Raw genomic sequence first — 16,346 nt, 5'->3', positions numbered from 1 at the left:
TTAACCACTAGGAAGAATGTATGCAATGTGTTAATTATTGAAACTGTCCTACCAATTTGATTTGAAACTGTCTCATTGCTACTTGTTTCTCAATAAAATTATGGAAAAAATCACTATAAGCATCATGATAATAGTGACTTTTAAATACTTTTGGGTGAATTTATTTAAGTCAAAACAGTGTTTAGGAGGTTAATCCATTGAATAACTGACAGTTAAGTTGACTCTTGTCAAGTACTTTTCATATTATTTGATGAAATCAAATGAACCATGGATGTTGAGTTGGTTACTAGCAGATCAACCAGTTCTGGGAATTAGAAATTATAATATTATAAAGCTTGGACAGATCAAATTGCTTTTAAAGTGGACAGGTATAAAATCTGGTCTAAAACACTGCTTGTTTTGTTATGTCTTGAAGTTCCTGGTCACTCAGAATTCCATCTGGGTCATGTTCTTAGGAGCTGACACATGGTCACTGTGAGGACATTGGTGCTTGAGGGTCTTCTCTGTGACAAGTTTATCTCCAAGGATATTGACAATACCTTTCATTTAATGTGCTGAGGGACTTCCAATGGGAAAATTACTCAGTGTCCTTGTGGAGTTAGGGATGCTTTCTGTTTCTGACTTTATGATTTGGCCAAAGAAAAGGTTTTCTGGTCTTGAGATATTTGCTGTCTCATAAACCACCCCTACCAGCAGCCCTTGGAGGAAAGCAGGCAACGAGAGATGCTCTTAAGAGTCAAACCTGTGGTAGGTGTGGTTTTCTGTTTGTCACATTCTTCATGAATTTTGGTTTGGGCAGAATCAAAGGGTCTGGATGGGTCAAAGCCCTGGAAATCTGACCTTGTGCTTCAGTGGCTCAGGACGTGTGGCTTGTTTTTGAAATTCCAAGGAGTACTGAATTCTGGACCTTGGGACTTCAACCCTCAGGACTCATTGTTCCAGGTTTTGAGTGCAATTCAGCCTGGCACTTGTGAAAAAAATCCTAATTTTTAGAAGCTGAAGGGCAGCTGGGGCACCTGCCTGGTAATTTGAGGGCATCTATAATCCAGTCTACCAGACAGCTGCAGTGACCTTTGTGGATTAGCACTACAAGTCAACAGGGAAAGCGAGTTTTTACTGCCCTCCATTCTCGTACCATTTGCAAAACACGCCCGATACATTTTAAAAATTTACTCCAAGGCACTCAAAGGCAATTTCAAGAGGTCTCTAGAGATGGTGGCAAATTTTATTCTATGATTTATTGACTATATACCACTTTCATATTTTCCTCTAAAACTCTTTCTCTAAAATATTCATCTTATGTATTATTCTAAGGCCTATGGGGAGAATAAATCAAACCAGAGAAAATTGCAGCAAACAGTTCTTATTTATTAGACCCAAAGGAGCTTTGAGGTGGAATTTCGGGGCAAATGTTTCACATTGGAAGGCTAATGAAGAAGTCACTGGTCCTTTACACATGGAAAATCAGGCCAATGACTAGGAACTCTAGAGGAGGCTGATGGGGCCCTCCATGCTTCCTCTTTTGATCTTTAAAAAAAAACAGTTTCGGCTTTAAGAACATTTCCAAAAGCAGTATAATTACTGAAAAGAATAGGCAGACATGATCACAAATTTCGCTTTGTCACTAGGAAATTAGCAAGAATTAAATGAGGCATTTATTGAAATTATGTGTACCTCTCAGGTTCAATTAAATTGAAATTCTCATTAAGGCTCATTCTATTCGAGGCATTGTGCTCTAAGTGCACATAAATGAGGCATAGTCCTTAACTCTGGTTTTACAAGCTAGTGAGTGGGGAAGAAAAGAAAGTGCCTATGAAACTTATTCAGATAAGTCGAGAGCTCCTTGACTTCTCCATTTGGTTTGCAACACTTTATTCTGTCTCTCTGTCATCTTTCTATGCCTATGTCAGTGTATCCACTTCTCTCTATGCATGCAGATACGTGTATGTACACACTCGAGCGATTTCACGTATCAAGCAAATGGGACATTACCATTGTGACAAGAGACCTGACGTCTGGCAGGAAGGGTTGGATCCTTTGAGAGTTCCATTGTTCTGGGTGGACTGCACAAATTTAAATGCAGCAGCAATTTTTCTGCAAGGGAAACAAGTTTTCATCATAGTTCAGCACCTGTACTTTACATAGAGAAACAGAATGGCATCTGACAAAGCACTGGCAGGACAATGAAATATTTCCTGGTCTGCGAGATAGTGAACAATAAAACCCCAGTTTCTTCTTGAAGTAGGAAATTAGGGTCATGTGGGCTTGTTTTTGTCTCTCATGAGAAAATAAGCACACATATTACATATCTATCTATCTATCTATCTATCTATCTATCTATCTATCTATCTATCTATCTATTTTTTTTTTCAAACCTCGGTTTATAATGTGAAGTCAACTTTACAATCCTTATTTGCATTTTATGATTTCTGACATGTATTTATAAATCTGACCTGATGCATTAACACATCATTATGCTTTTAAAAACTCTCCATTAAACGTTGGAATTTAAGATTGTTACCTTATTATATTGCGCTTTCCTAGGTATCTGAAATTTTGAAGACAAACACTAGAAAGGAAAAAAGAGGGCCACAGTATAATTATTCATACCCTTTTACTTATACACAGCTAACTGTTTATCTAAGTATATTGAAAGAGAAATATTAAGTTTTCTTTAACTACTATTGATAAATAATTTATTATAAAGTTTCTTGGGATGAAAGGTGGGACAGGGGCTTTTGGGAAATTTCCAGGTCAACGTGTTATCTAAGTAACTCTGTGGCTTACTCTAAGATGCTGAAGAAGTCAGACACCTCAGGACTAGGTGCTCTCTGCCAGTAGGAGATCAGAGTTTCTAGAAGAAAAACAAAACACAGCATGAAGGCATTTGCAGCGCACAGTTTTCTCACTTTTTATATGCAATTTGAAAAGGTTTTGTTTACCATCTGAAATTGTTTTCATAATGTGAAGAAAGCACATGAGAAGACTCCTGGTTTCTGCTTGATCTAACTTGTCAAATCGAAGAGTTGACCCAATCAGAGACAAAGGTCTTGGAATCTAGGAATTAAAGCGCCAACCGAGACAGTGCAAATAAGAGCTTTTGGCTTGTAATTCTGATGAGCCCCCCCACTCGGAAGTGAAGCTGTACCTTTTCACAGTTGTCAGTCTTCTCACTGCTCTTCTCGTTGGTACTTGGATTGGAGTCAAGACTTGCTAAAGATGCTCTGGAGTCAGCATGGTTTACTGTAGAAATAGCTATTGATGAAAAGGCTGCAAACACAAGCCACAGCACACGGACGACAATGAGATGCATGGGAACAGAAAAGAAAAAGCTAAAATGATGAACCCAAAAGGATGATTATGGTTGTAGAAGTGGTTATTGTGTCATGAAAATGTCTCAAAATAGAGTTCAGAGTTGTCACTAAAGATATGTGACATTTCTAGGGTCACTACAGAGATCTTTAAGGACACAGGAAAATCGGAACCATTATAAATGGAAACAAGCAAAGTAAGTGTGTTCTTTTGATCTCTTAAAGTGCCTTTTAAAAAATGCCTCAGCAAAATCCCATAAAGATAATTTTGGGGAAGGAGCTTTCAACTTCTGACAGTTTATGAGAAATTAAAATGCCATTTCAAAAATAGTTCATAAAAACAATCTTTAAAGTTGAAAAGCTATTATATTTTAAAAGGCTGTATGCAATGAAAACTTAAAGGCTGTTTCCAGAGCGAAGTAATTTGATAACATCTGAGCAGATTGCTCCTTAAGCCAGTCAAAGATGGACACTTAGTATAAGTGAAATCACTGGATGGCATTCAAAGAAATATGTAAAAAGTCTGGGCGTATCGATGTAGTAGGCTTTGCCAGATATATTATGCATATGAATTATGGATTGGGTAAAAGGCACAATGATCTGCACTGTAAACACAGATGAATGTTAAACACAAGTGCTTTCAAGTACCTGCTATGGAATTCAAAACATCCTTAGAAAATGATGTATCCACAGAGGTCGCGTGTTTCATAGAGGTCTGGATTTGAAATCCTCCACTGGTGCTTAGGTCATCCCGAGACCCCTGCATTCAAATTATAGAAGAGATTTAGGGCAAGCAGTATGTTTCAACATTATAAACCCACATATGCCTCCTCCATTATACTTTCAATTAGATGCCATTGAATTTGATCTTTTATATTCCAGCAAACATTGTCTGCCAGAGTAGGCAATGAAAGTGGATATAGTCAAAATCATACTCTTAGTCACAATTTGATTTTCGTATATGATTTTTAGTAGTGTAGTAGGAATAATATTTGAGATAGGACCAAGTGACAGCGATAATTACTAATATAGTTGTGGGATACAATATAGATTATATATAAGCATTATCCTGGGTTATTTTATTCATATTGCTACCACCAGAGACTAGATTATGAATAGCTGCTAGATGCCAGGCAAATAGCTCTTATATGCCTGGATGCATGGTAAATGCTTTCTGTTATACAGTTTATCCTCGTAGGGATCTTGTGATGTAGGTATTTCATCACACTTTATAGATTAGAAAACAGAGGCTTAAAGAGGCTGGTGAACTTAGCAAAAGTCACATAAATAGTAACTGATACTGCTGGGCACTGAATGAGGTACTAGACCAAAACATTTCTGTAGGCCTGGCTCAAACTCTGGGTGGTTCTGTTGGCCACTGTTACTGGACTTAGCCACGTGTCCGTCATCTGGGATGGAAGGCAAGCGATGGATCTTATGTAGATTGCTGTGCAGTCACTGTGGTGGGTTGTCACAGGCCACCTCTGAGTCCTGACTACAAATAAGGCACTTGTCCACACTGAAACCACAGGGGCGTAAAGGCGATGATGACAGTGGTGGGGGCAAGGGGGAAGGAGATGGCCCGAGAGCGGGGCTGGGAAAGCAGCCCAGGGGCTCTAATAACTGGGAAGAATTAGAGGACGATGCAGACAACGGGAGACTATCAAAACACAACTCTGAAGAGAGTCCAGGCGGAAGCCTACAATGGCCAACCTGGCAACAATGATGTTGATGTGAGCACCTCACAGGAAGCATTAATTCTTTATTTTCTCACAGAAATGGCCATGCAGGGTGTAAATGTACGCAGACGCATTCATTGTTAAAATAGAAATCTGAAATGGAACGTAGATGTACCTGATTCGACGTATTGACTGTAAAAGGATACAGGTCCTTCAGGTAGATCCTTGGCATATTATCCAGCAGCATGCCATAGAGGGGCATGTACAAGCTAGCTATCTGGGCCTGCTTTCTCTAGGTGAAAAGGGGGCCAAAGAAATGATTCACATAAAAATCAATAGGCGTGTAGGTTTGATATGCATTTAATGCAGTGAGCCATTAAATAGTGTCTGGGGAGGGAAGAAAGGAAGACCACTTACTGCTTCTCTGTATCGATCATCAAATGAATGCTTAGCCATTAGATTTTTTAGGACAGCTAGAGCTAAGTGCCTGATATCCTGGTCTTCCTGTAGGGCAAAGCCGACTTCTCGGAGCAAAATTCCAATCAAGAAATGTTTGCGGCAAAATTCATTTGTGACAGAATATTCCGGCATATCTTTGTGAGGAAAGAAACGATATTGTGTTATTGACAAAGTAACAATCCCTTTATAAATAGTGAGGTAACTGCTATTAACTCCTTCCACCAGGAAGAGAGGGTCAGTAAGATAATCGTCTTAAATGTCTTGGAGCAGTTAGGAAGATGGGCATGTTCTGTGTACAAACAAAAGCAAATACAGAGGAAAACACCATGCCAACTGTTTTGCTCAGTAAGGGTGGTATGATAACAGTAGTACAGGGGTTGAAACCATATATTCTGCCTCTAGAAATTGGAAAATGTGCCAGGAAGGGATACACTGAGCTGGGCCCTTAAGGATGTTCAAGCTTTGGGAGTACAAATATTTGAAGGAGCAGATGGAGGAGGGAGTGGATGAAGGACAGGAAGCTGGGGGTCATAAGCCCAGCCACTCAAAGAGGAGTGGGAGGAATGGAGGCTTGAGTGATAGAGTGGGGTTGGATGGTGGAGAAACTTGAGCACGTACTTCCACACTGTCATTATGTCCTGCTGCCGTGTACATTTATGTAGGAAAGATTAAACAGTAAGGCTTTGAGGCCAGCAATCTCCTTAGACTCATGCTTTATGTACTTAATAAGATGGAGGTAAGATATAAATGAATGGGAGGGTAGGGAGAAGAAAGAGAGCTATGTGATAAAGAAGGGACAGAGAAGAGATGGTGAATCTGCTGGGGTTGCAGGAACTGAGGAGTAGCAGTAAAATCAGGATAGGTTGGTTTAGCAGGAAGGATGGAGGGGAGAGAGAGAGAGAGAGACAGAGAGGGGGGGAGAGAGAGAGAGAGAGAGAGAGAGAGAGAGAGAGAGAGAGAGAGAGAAAACAAAGAGGGCTATGAAATATGGAGTTGGAATTATGGAGAAAAGATGTTACGATTTCCAGTAAGAATGGGTTTGTTCAGAATTGTCTAATGTGCTGCACAAGTGTCACTGCTGACAGTAATCCTAGCACCAGGGACAAACTCCTTGATGTTGGTGTTGCGATGACTTAATGAACATGATCCCCAAACACAGGCAGCATAAGGCAAAATAGTTGAGTGAAACTAAATCAAACAAAAATTTTTTGGAAAGCAAAGGAAACAATCAATAAAATAAAAAAGACAACCAACAGATGATGTTCAAATACATGCAGGCCCTGTATTTGATGGTGGGCTGATATCCAAAACAAAGAAAAACTGACATCTGAACAGCAGAAACAAAACAAAATAGACGAAAACAAAACAAAAGCTTTTGTACATAAGGAAGAGAAGGGGGTTGGAAGGAGAAGAATTGGAAAAAGGGGGCAGCAAGATAGAGCACGTCCAGGCCCTAATTCTCTATGATGTATGTTAATGTTATCATCATGTATGTTGGAATGATATCAATTAAGAAAAACAAAACAAAGAAGCAAGCAAAAAAACAAAGTGAAAAATAAAACAAAACAAAAACAACAACAAATAAGACAAGTAATTAGGCTAAAACGGGCAAAGGACTCAAGCAGACACTTTTCTGAAGATGACATAAAGTGACCAATGGAAATATGAAAATTGCTCACTATTGCTAATAATTAAGGAAGGGAACATCAAAACTGTAGGGACCTATCATGCCATTCCTGGTCAGATGGCTATGGTCTGATGACAAAAAAGTGTAGGGAGGGGTGGAGGAAAGGAATTCCTTGTACCTCGTTGGAGCGCTTATAAATGGATACAGTCAATACAGAAAGCAAGGAATTAAGGAATGTCTTTCCATTTTCTGAAATCCTCTTCCATCTCTTTTTTCAGAGTATTGCGACTTTCACTATATAGATCTTTTGCTTCCTTTGTTAGATTAATTCCTAAGTATTTCATTTTCTTGGATGCTATGGTTTCTCTAATTTGTTTCTCAGTGAGTTTATTGTTTGTGGGGTAGAATGCTGTTGATTTTGGGGTGGTGACTTTGTGTGCTGCTATGCTACTACATTTGTGTATTAATTCTAAGAGTCTCTTGGTGGAGCGTTTTGGGTCTTCTAGGTAGAGCATCCCATGCTGTGCAGTATAACAACTAATACTGAATACCTTTCATCTCGTTTTTTAAAATGTGGATCTTTTCTAATATCTTATCTAATATTTCTATACTCTTTAAAATAAATTAAAAAACATAAAAAGGACAAGGAAAAATTAAGACTTATTGAGAGGATGATTTAATGTTTAATTGTTTGATCAATCTTGCATGCCTATATCTGGTAATCTCCGCAACAAATTTAATGGTGACAATATTTAATGTAACAACCATTGTTAATTTTCTATTCTTGTTTTGAAGACATGTGGCTCCTGTCTTCTATGTCTGTACCATTTTTATTGTTTTATATTGGCTTATTTTTGTCTTTGCTATTGTGATTTTTTTTGTTTTTTTCTCTTTAAAATTAAAAAAAATGAAAGTAGTCAGGAGGTCCCTCAAATAATTAAAAATAGAGCTGTCATACCACCCAGTGATGTTACCTCCATCTATCTACTTAAAAGAATTGAAATCAGTCTTTTTCAAACAATTATTTTTCTCTTTTAATTGATATGTGAAAACATAAAAATTGTGGATGAAGTCCACGCAGCACTTTGGCACATGTGTGCACGATGATCTTTAAGACAGGTGCAGTGTTTCTATCCCCCAACATTTGCAGCACCCTTTGCTATCTGCAGCCACTGTGCTTTGCAGTGGCATGCTAGGGTTTCTTTCTCCTGTTTAACTGCAACTTAGTGACCCCTTGTCAACCTCTCCCTACCCTCCATTTACCCACCTACTTTTCTTGGCCTTTGGTACTCACTACCCTACTCTTAACTTCTTTTTTACAGCTTTTGTTTTTAGCAGTACATCTCTGTCATACATAATGTATGCTGTGCACTCCTTATGGAAGTTGGTACATAACTTAATTCTTTGTACGTTCCCATCTCCTCCCTTTCCCCTCCCCTCCCTCCATCTCTTGGTCCTCCTTTCATTTGAAAATCTATTAGATCAATTTTCTTTAGGTTTTATGTGATTTCACTCATGTGGCTCCTGTCTTCTATGTCTGACTTATTTTAGTTATCATAATTCTACACTTGATCTTAGCCCAAAGGCCAAAAAGTGATTTTACTTGATCTCCAGTTCCATCTATGTTGCTACAAATGACAGGATTTCATATTTTATGACTGAATAGCATTTCGTTGTGTGTCTGTACATTTACTTCATCCATGCAGCATGGGCAGCTAGTTTGTTCCCATTCCTTGGTGGTTCAGGGTCATGTTGTGACGAACATGGGAATGTACCTGTCTCAGTGACAGACTGATTGCAATCCCTTTGGATAATTACCCAGTAGTGGGATTGCTGGATCTCATGGCAGTTTCGAGGAACCTCCCTTCCTTTCTCCACAGTGGGCTGCCCCAAATCACACTGCTGTCAGCAGTGTGTAAGGGTACCCTTTCCTCATGTATCCTCCCAGCACTTGGTAACTTTTGTCATTTTTCAAATGAAATCAGTATCTTTTTTTTTTTTTTCTCCAATTTTACAGAAGTCAGTATCTTGTTGAACCATCTTCACCATCATGTGTGTTGGAACATTATTCACGACAGTGAATATATGAAAACAAACCTAAGTGTCCATTTATAGGTTAGAGTTCTACTCTTTAAAAAAGGAAGATTATGCCATTTGCAACAATATGGGTGAAGCTAGAGGGCATTCATGCTAATTAAAACAAGCCAAGGGCCAGTCAAATGGCTCAGTGGATTAAAGTGCCTGCAAGCAGGCACAGGGACTGGGGTCTGATCTCCAGGCCTGTTGTGCCAGCCCTACCCCTGGGGTGCGCTGAGATGGCGGCTGAGACTGGGCATGGTGGTGCGCGCCCGTAATCCCATCTCTTGGGAGGCTGTAAACAGGAGAATTGCTACGAGTCCAATCTAGTAGTGAGACCCTGAACACCCTGTAGACACTTCCCTAAAATACAGAAAAAACAAACAAACAAACAAACAAACAAACAGAAAACACCAAGCCAAATATAGGAATAACAGTGACACAGGATACCACATATATAGATATATATTCCATATGGAATCTTAAGAATGGTGAATAAATAGGAGGAGAGAGTACAAAAGCAATTGGCAGGGGCTAGGGAATGAAAGAAACTGAAATTTTGGCTAGAGGGCACACACTATCAATTTTAAGATGAATCCATTTCAGAGATGGAATGCGTGGCATGGTGACTGTAGTTAATTACGCTGTATAACGTCATATAAAGCCCGGTGTGACAAAAGGATGTGGAGATGCATGCTTTTCATCACAATGCCCTGGGAGACTCGGGCGGTGGGATCGTAAGTTTGAAGCCGGTCGAGGTCACTGAGCATGAGCCTGTCTAAAAATAAAGTTAACCAAAGAGTGGAGGTGGTGCTCGGTGGCCGCGAGCTTGCCCAGCGCATGTGAGCGCGTGCATTCAACAATCCGCAACAGGTGTATTGGGTAAGTATGTATTTTTAAATGGGAATTTTAGTTTTTGAATATAGTAAGAAAATTTCAGATGCTTTGGGAACTCAAGACAATTCTGTGTCTGGTGAGGAAAATATGAAATAATTGAAGTCAGGGAATCATTAAATTATCAGTGGCCAAAGAAGAAGTCAGACAATATTTTGAATATTTTGATAATGTAATCAAAGACATAGCTATTTACCAGTGAAAACTGCTAATCTGTAAGATCTCTACTCATCAACATCATTGATGTATTTTTTTTTTAAAAAGGTAATATAAGTTATTATTTACCTGAGGCATGTAACTCTTGAATTGATTCTGAAGGTGTCAAAGGATCTAGGTTTAATAGAAATAAACAAAATGATAAGATAACACGTGTACTCAGATATATAATATCTGATATATGCATATATATCAGATATGTATTTATTTATTAGCTATATAATTTACACTGGAAGATTAAAGTCTATTCTTTAAATTTTAAATGAATCTCTCAATATTGTCATTTTTCATGAATACCATAGATTGGTTGTTTCCCTAAGAAAGAATTATGAGCACATATTTTTCTAATAAAAAGATATCTGCTATGAAACATATTTTTATACTCCCTGTTTATGGTGCTCAACATACAAAATAGACTCATCAGGCCTTGACCTGAGTATAGATTGACAGCTACTGGAAGCAAAATGACCCAATAAAGGTCTGTCCTTTCGAATATCTTAATTAACTTAGCTAATCAATAATGACTTCCCATTAATTTGTAAAACAAATTCAAATCAGAAGAAACAGAAGACTTATAATGTTGTAGTCCAAAATACCATGTTCACCCCTCTTTCTTTGGAATATGCTTTATTCATTAGAAAATGATATAATATAAATGGATTATATTTAAGATTAAAGTGTCAAAATATTTATAGATTGATAATATAATTTTCCTTCTACAGTGTTAGTGTAAATTATAACAGTTACAAGGAGATTCATTATCATCTTAATTTTCATTCTTATGAATATTAAAATCAGGACTGCTGAGATAGCTCAGGGGACTAAGTGCCTGCTGAGGCAGGCACAGGGACTGGGGTTCAATCCCCGGCAGCATATGCTGCACTGGCCCTGCCCCTGGGAGTGCTGAGTTGTTGACAGACCAGGTCCCGGCACTGGGGAGGCTGAAAACAGGAGGATCACTACGAGTCCGAGCTGCATAGTGAGACCATGCACCAAATATATACATATACGTTAAAATCACAACTTCTGAAGAGTCTACCCTTTGCTTAGTAGCATTTCAAATTCCTAAATCATTTCAGTATTTTCTTTGTCTCTTCATGTTTGATTAGTTTCTGATGTCTAAATGAGTAATGCTTGTCTATTACTCTATCGTGATTTTCCTACTTTTATGTGTATCAGAATGTATGTGTTATATTCCAGCTATATGTTATGTATACATGCACATACACAATGTTTTAATTACAGAAGTAACAAATGAAAATAACCTGTGGACTATTTATGCTTGACTGAGCACAGTGAAGAAAGTACGAAGCTCCTTCCCGGATACACAGACAGTCTCTTCCTCTCTTTGGTAGTAAAAGGTATTTAGAATGTTTCCATCCCTTCCTCTCCACTCTCCCTTCTCCTCTTCTCCCCTCCTCCTGCTGTCCCCTCACCCCTCTGCCCCTCCCCTTCGTTTGCTCCCCTCCCCCTGCCTTCCCTTCCTCTTCCCTCCCTACCACTCCCCACCCCCATCATGGTTTGTGTGTATTTGTCCCCCAAAAGCCTCGTGCAATCATTTAGGTGCAGTTCTATGGTTTGTGATTAATTCATGATCCGAGCCTGGGATTATGGGTGTGAGAGCTACACCCAGCCTGGGGCAGATAGCCTGCATGCAACCTAAGAGAGACAGAGAGGCAGACGTGCTCTCTGTAGCCACTGTTGTTGCTGCTACTTCCCCAGTTTGCTCTCTGCTCTTTGCTGCCACCATGAACTGCTGCCCTAGGCCATGTGTCACTCGGCCTTGGAGCCCGTGGAGTACAGACTGGAACCTTCAGTAACTGTGAGCTAAATAAACCTTTCCTTCCTTCATTTTGGGGGTCGGGTATTCGTCCCAGCAAGGAGAGAAGAGTAACTGAGACATCATCCTTCTTTCTTTTCCTCTCTTTCTTCTTCAAAATATCCAAATGTTCTTTGTACAACTTTGTTTTAGCAAAATTATACATATGATAATCCTAAATTAAATTATACTCAAAGATATACCTGTTTCTCCTTGTAATTTTTATGTCCCAAAATCTATGGAAAGCTATCTTTTGTAGCTAGTAAGGCATAAGACAGTATGCTTCTAGGTTAAAATCCATCGACGTAATAAAACCCTGTTTAAAATGTTGTTGACTTTCTCTTTAATGAAGAGAAAAAGGCAAAAGTTAAGAAATATATAGTTGTAGTTATCAAACATACACCAACAACTTCTGAATTTTCTCCAGGTTACCTGGCTCTGATACCCGTACTACAAATTCAGATAAAAGCTGTGATTGAGAAAAGAGGAAAATGATTTAAAAAAAAAGGGAAAATGCAAAAGTATTCAGTTGAGAGAAAGTAAGAAAAATGAGGAATTGTTTGGTACCTGGAATGTTTGCCGATCTTATGGGGAGACACAAAGGAATAAAGTGCTCATGTTGACACACTTCTTGGATAAAATCAAATTTATACTGGCATAAGGTCTGCAAAAGAGGCACACTGAATGACTACTAGTGATATATTAAGAAAGGTAATATATACGAACAAAACATCTGCACTTATCCCTAAAAGTAGCAATTACTTTGCGTGACAACTAAGTCATTTTTACATTTCTAGTTTTGGTTGTTTTTTTCATTGTTGCATTTGACAGGTTTTGTCCCCTCCAAAGTAGGATCTGCTTCTGAAGAGTGCTCAAGGTTTCCTCAGGAAATGACCTCATTTGTAACCTACATTTGGAGTCCACATGAGATCCGATCCCAGTGGTTGCCCTGAGCTCATGTCATACCACCTTAATCGGGAGAAAAGCCTTGCTGCACCACATGGAGACAGCTCCCTCATAAACTGACTCAAATCATAAGACAAAGACTTTTTCTTTGCTACCTTAATATGGGAGTAATAAAATCCGGACATGGTCAACAAAGATCAGTAGCAACCATGATCATAGTCACAACGGCTCTAGTTTCACTCTCCTCTCTGTTAAATAATCATTCTTAAGACTAAGTTAGGCTGTCATTCGTATATCCCCTAATACTCACACACAAAGTAAAACATTCCCCATGTATTCAGATGTCTTAGAATCATGTTTTGAGGCAACGTTAGCTCCCATTTTAAAATCTTGCCATTTCAAACAAAGAAAGCACCTGACTTACTTTCTGTGCTGTGAGGTCAATAGCAGTATCATTAGATTCTGCTTGTTCATTATCTTTCACTGAGAACATTCTGTTTGGGCTTTTGAAAAAAGTGTCCTTTAGGTCTTCTGCTAGTGTATCTAAATGGTGTCTACCAACGCCAAGCATAACGAAAGCGCAAAAAGAGAGAGCATCTTTTCAAGAAATATTTAGAGAATTATATTTTCAGAACCAAATGACACATAACCAAACATAATTCTCCACTCCAGAAAAATAATGTTCAGGCTCCTAAGCATGACCTAATAGGTTTAAGATTATCATTATTTACTTTTGGGTTTTTTAAAATATCTGTTGTTCTTTCCCAAATTAGATAATTTCCCCTTCAGGAATTCCCTTTTTCTCAATGGGTAAATATTAATGGGGAATTATATTTTTGAAACCTTAAAAAATTTATTTATTTCTTTATTTGGTACAGGTTCTTGCTGCACAGCTCCAACCCATAGTGATTCTCCTGTCTAAGCCTCCCCTGTGCTAGGATTACAGGCGTGCGCCACCACTCCCAGTCTCGGTGGCCAGCAAGATGTACCCGTGGTTCCAGGGCCCGCATGGCTTGTGGTACTGGTGATCGAACTCAGGACCTTGCACTTGTCAGGCAGGTGCTTAGACTGCTAGGCTATCTCCCCAGCCCAAATGGGGAATTATTAATCCAGGGCTCTATCTTTCCTCTTTAAAAGAGAGGTGTGTGGCCCATAGCAGATAGACACCCTGTTTCTTCTCTGGATTTTCAACCCAAAGCAGATTGTTAAAGTGGATAAAATGGCTCCAGCTGATTAATTATGTAGCAGCAGCAGCAGCAGCAGCAGCCTGTTCCCCGGGTTGTGACCATTCCTGTGCTAAGAGCCTTTGCATCCTGTCCTTCCAAGTCCAGTTCTCCGGCTGCTTATTCGATGCTGCTTACTCCCAGTATCCTCCTATAGACCCCCTTATCTCAAGTTGGAGTCAGATTCTGTTGCCTGCAGCCTCAGAGCTCTAACACATGCAAAGTTCTTGACCCGTGCATTTCTAGTCTGTGTTTCCTCTGGGCATACTTCACCACATCTCCCATTTCAGTGGCTTTCAACTTGAGAATGCTTGCAGATCACCTGGAAGTCCCATTGAGACAGATTTCTGGGCCCCTGACTGCATCAAGACCCACACTTGGAGAACTATTGCTCTAGTGTTCCTTTGCTGTCCCTTTGACACACACATCTTTATTTGGGTAGAGTGATCCATTCATTTTGCCCAGGACCTAAGGGTTTCCCAAGCCAATAGGAGTTCCAGTGTTAAATCTAAGAGGGCCCAGCATAAACTACGCCATAGAAATTACAGCCAAAGGGAGCCATTCCCTTTTCCACCAACAGAAAATAGAAATGAAGGGCCAACACTCTCATCTACGCCTTTTCCCCCATTAAAGAAGGACTTGAGAGACTGCTCAGTAGATGGAACATTTAAAAGGCTGTGTTTCCTTGCTGTAGATGTTATTTTTTCCTACAGAGAATGGAGAGGTTAATGTGTAGGCGGATATAAATGGAGACCAGTTTATAAATAAATAATATAATGCAGAGTTTAGCAAATAATCACTCCAACTGTGGTTCTTACCTTCAAATCCCCAGAGGAAAACATGCTGATGTAATTGTTGACTATCCTAAACACGAATCCTCGGTCCATGAATGTAAAGCAGCGCTAGAAAGGATAAAATTCTAAGTTCAAGCGTCTGTACTTGGGGAATCATGAAAGAGTGTAAAAAAAATTACACATATTGAAACAAATTAACACACTTAGCTAAATGTGCTATGTAACTGTTTTTAAGCATCTCTAAAATATGTTCAAGTACTCACTGCAGTGGCAACTCGTTCAAATATTAGACAGCGTCTTCTACACATCAGAAAGTTTCAAACCTGTATCTGTCAATTGTATGAAACATCAAGTATAATTTTTCAATGAAGTGGCAGAGCCCTTATTTTTTTATATAGAAAAGTACAGGCTTTAGTTGTTTGCTTTTTGACTGTCTGATTGCATTTTCTTACTGTTCTTCAGTGATCTGATTCCACGTTGCTGAGTGGTGAGTGTTGGCTACAGCAGCAAGTAGGAATGGGGGAACCGAGATGGGTCAGGAAGGCCTTGTTAATTTCATAGGACCCTGGAAGAGAGTAGCTATTCTCTTTTTCACTTGAGGGTGTTTAACTTTGAAGAATGAAGGGAAGAGAGGAAAGCCTAAGATTTCTATGGAGCTGCCCACTGTCTTTCTTTTTTTGCGGTCAAACTATCTTTATTGTAGCAAAGAGATTATGGCAAGGAGAAACCCAGACACAGGTAGTTTGGAGGAACACCTGCCCTTGCTCACAAACACCAACAGCCGTCCTGTCTGTAACCAAGTGGTAGTAGGGAGGAGGGCACTGGCGACAAGTAAATTGGGAGGCTCTGCCCATCTTGCTCACGAAGTGCCTCAGGGAGGCAGCACAGCAGACTGCCATGTGAGTTCATGCCTGGTGTGTACATTTCATCCCAGTCCTTCTCAGAGGTGGATGCATTCTCTCTACTTGGAAGCATGCACGTGTGCACCACGTGGTGTTCAGTGCACCTTTCTTTTGTTCAAAGAGTTAAGACAGTGCCTCACAATGGTTTTGCATTTCTTGCTTCTCTTCTCAATTTTACCCACAATTCTCTTTTCTCAGAAAGGCCTGAACATAAAATCTTGCTATACTATCAAGTGGAAATTCTCCCACTGAAATATACCTGTGTTCATGCAAGGGTAATTTTCCTTAACAATTTTTTTCCTTTTGTTAAGTCATTTGTGTTTTTATTTTTCTTTCTAGTTTTCTTTTGAGTTTTGTCTTCTTCTTCTTCTTCTTCTTCTTCTTCTTCTTCTTCTTCTTCTTCTTCTTCTTCTTCTTCTTCTTCTTCTTCTTCTTCTTCT

The 16,346-nt window shown here is 39.3% G+C and overlaps 1 protein-coding gene across 7 annotated transcripts in view; it reads right to left on the bottom strand.

Moving 5' to 3' along the window:
- Dock10 (dedicator of cytokinesis 10) overlaps positions 1 to 16,346 on the bottom strand; it is a 206,105-nt gene that overhangs the window by 31,799 nt on the left and 157,960 nt on the right. For 6 of the 7 annotated variants that reach the window (XM_023723036.1, XM_023723034.1, XM_023723035.1 and 3 more), the window contains exons 29-39: positions 15,029 to 15,112; positions 12,649 to 12,745; positions 10,332 to 10,376; positions 5,408 to 5,583; positions 5,166 to 5,282; positions 3,960 to 4,071; positions 3,149 to 3,270; positions 2,943 to 3,057; positions 2,788 to 2,854; positions 2,522 to 2,569; positions 1,993 to 2,094 (exon numbers count right to left, since the gene is read on the bottom strand). In XM_023723036.1, the coding sequence (XP_023578804.1) occupies positions 1,993 to 2,094; positions 2,522 to 2,569; positions 2,788 to 2,854; positions 2,943 to 3,057; positions 3,149 to 3,270; positions 3,960 to 4,071; positions 5,166 to 5,282; positions 5,408 to 5,583; positions 10,332 to 10,376; positions 12,649 to 12,745; positions 15,029 to 15,112 (1,085 nt within the window). The remainder of the gene's footprint in view (positions 1 to 1,992; positions 2,095 to 2,521; positions 2,570 to 2,787; positions 2,855 to 2,942; positions 3,058 to 3,148; positions 3,271 to 3,959; positions 4,072 to 5,165; positions 5,283 to 5,407; positions 5,584 to 10,331; positions 10,377 to 12,648; positions 12,746 to 15,028; positions 15,113 to 16,346) is intronic. The other variant, XM_023723037.1, reaches the window with a different exon arrangement.

This window comes from Octodon degus, unplaced genomic scaffold (genome assembly GCF_000260255.1).
Source record: "Octodon degus isolate 3935 unplaced genomic scaffold, OctDeg1.0 scaffold00096, whole genome shotgun sequence".
Taxonomy (NCBI): domain Eukaryota; kingdom Metazoa; phylum Chordata; class Mammalia; order Rodentia; family Octodontidae; genus Octodon; species Octodon degus.
This window is presented reverse-complemented; position numbering and strand designations above follow the sequence as displayed.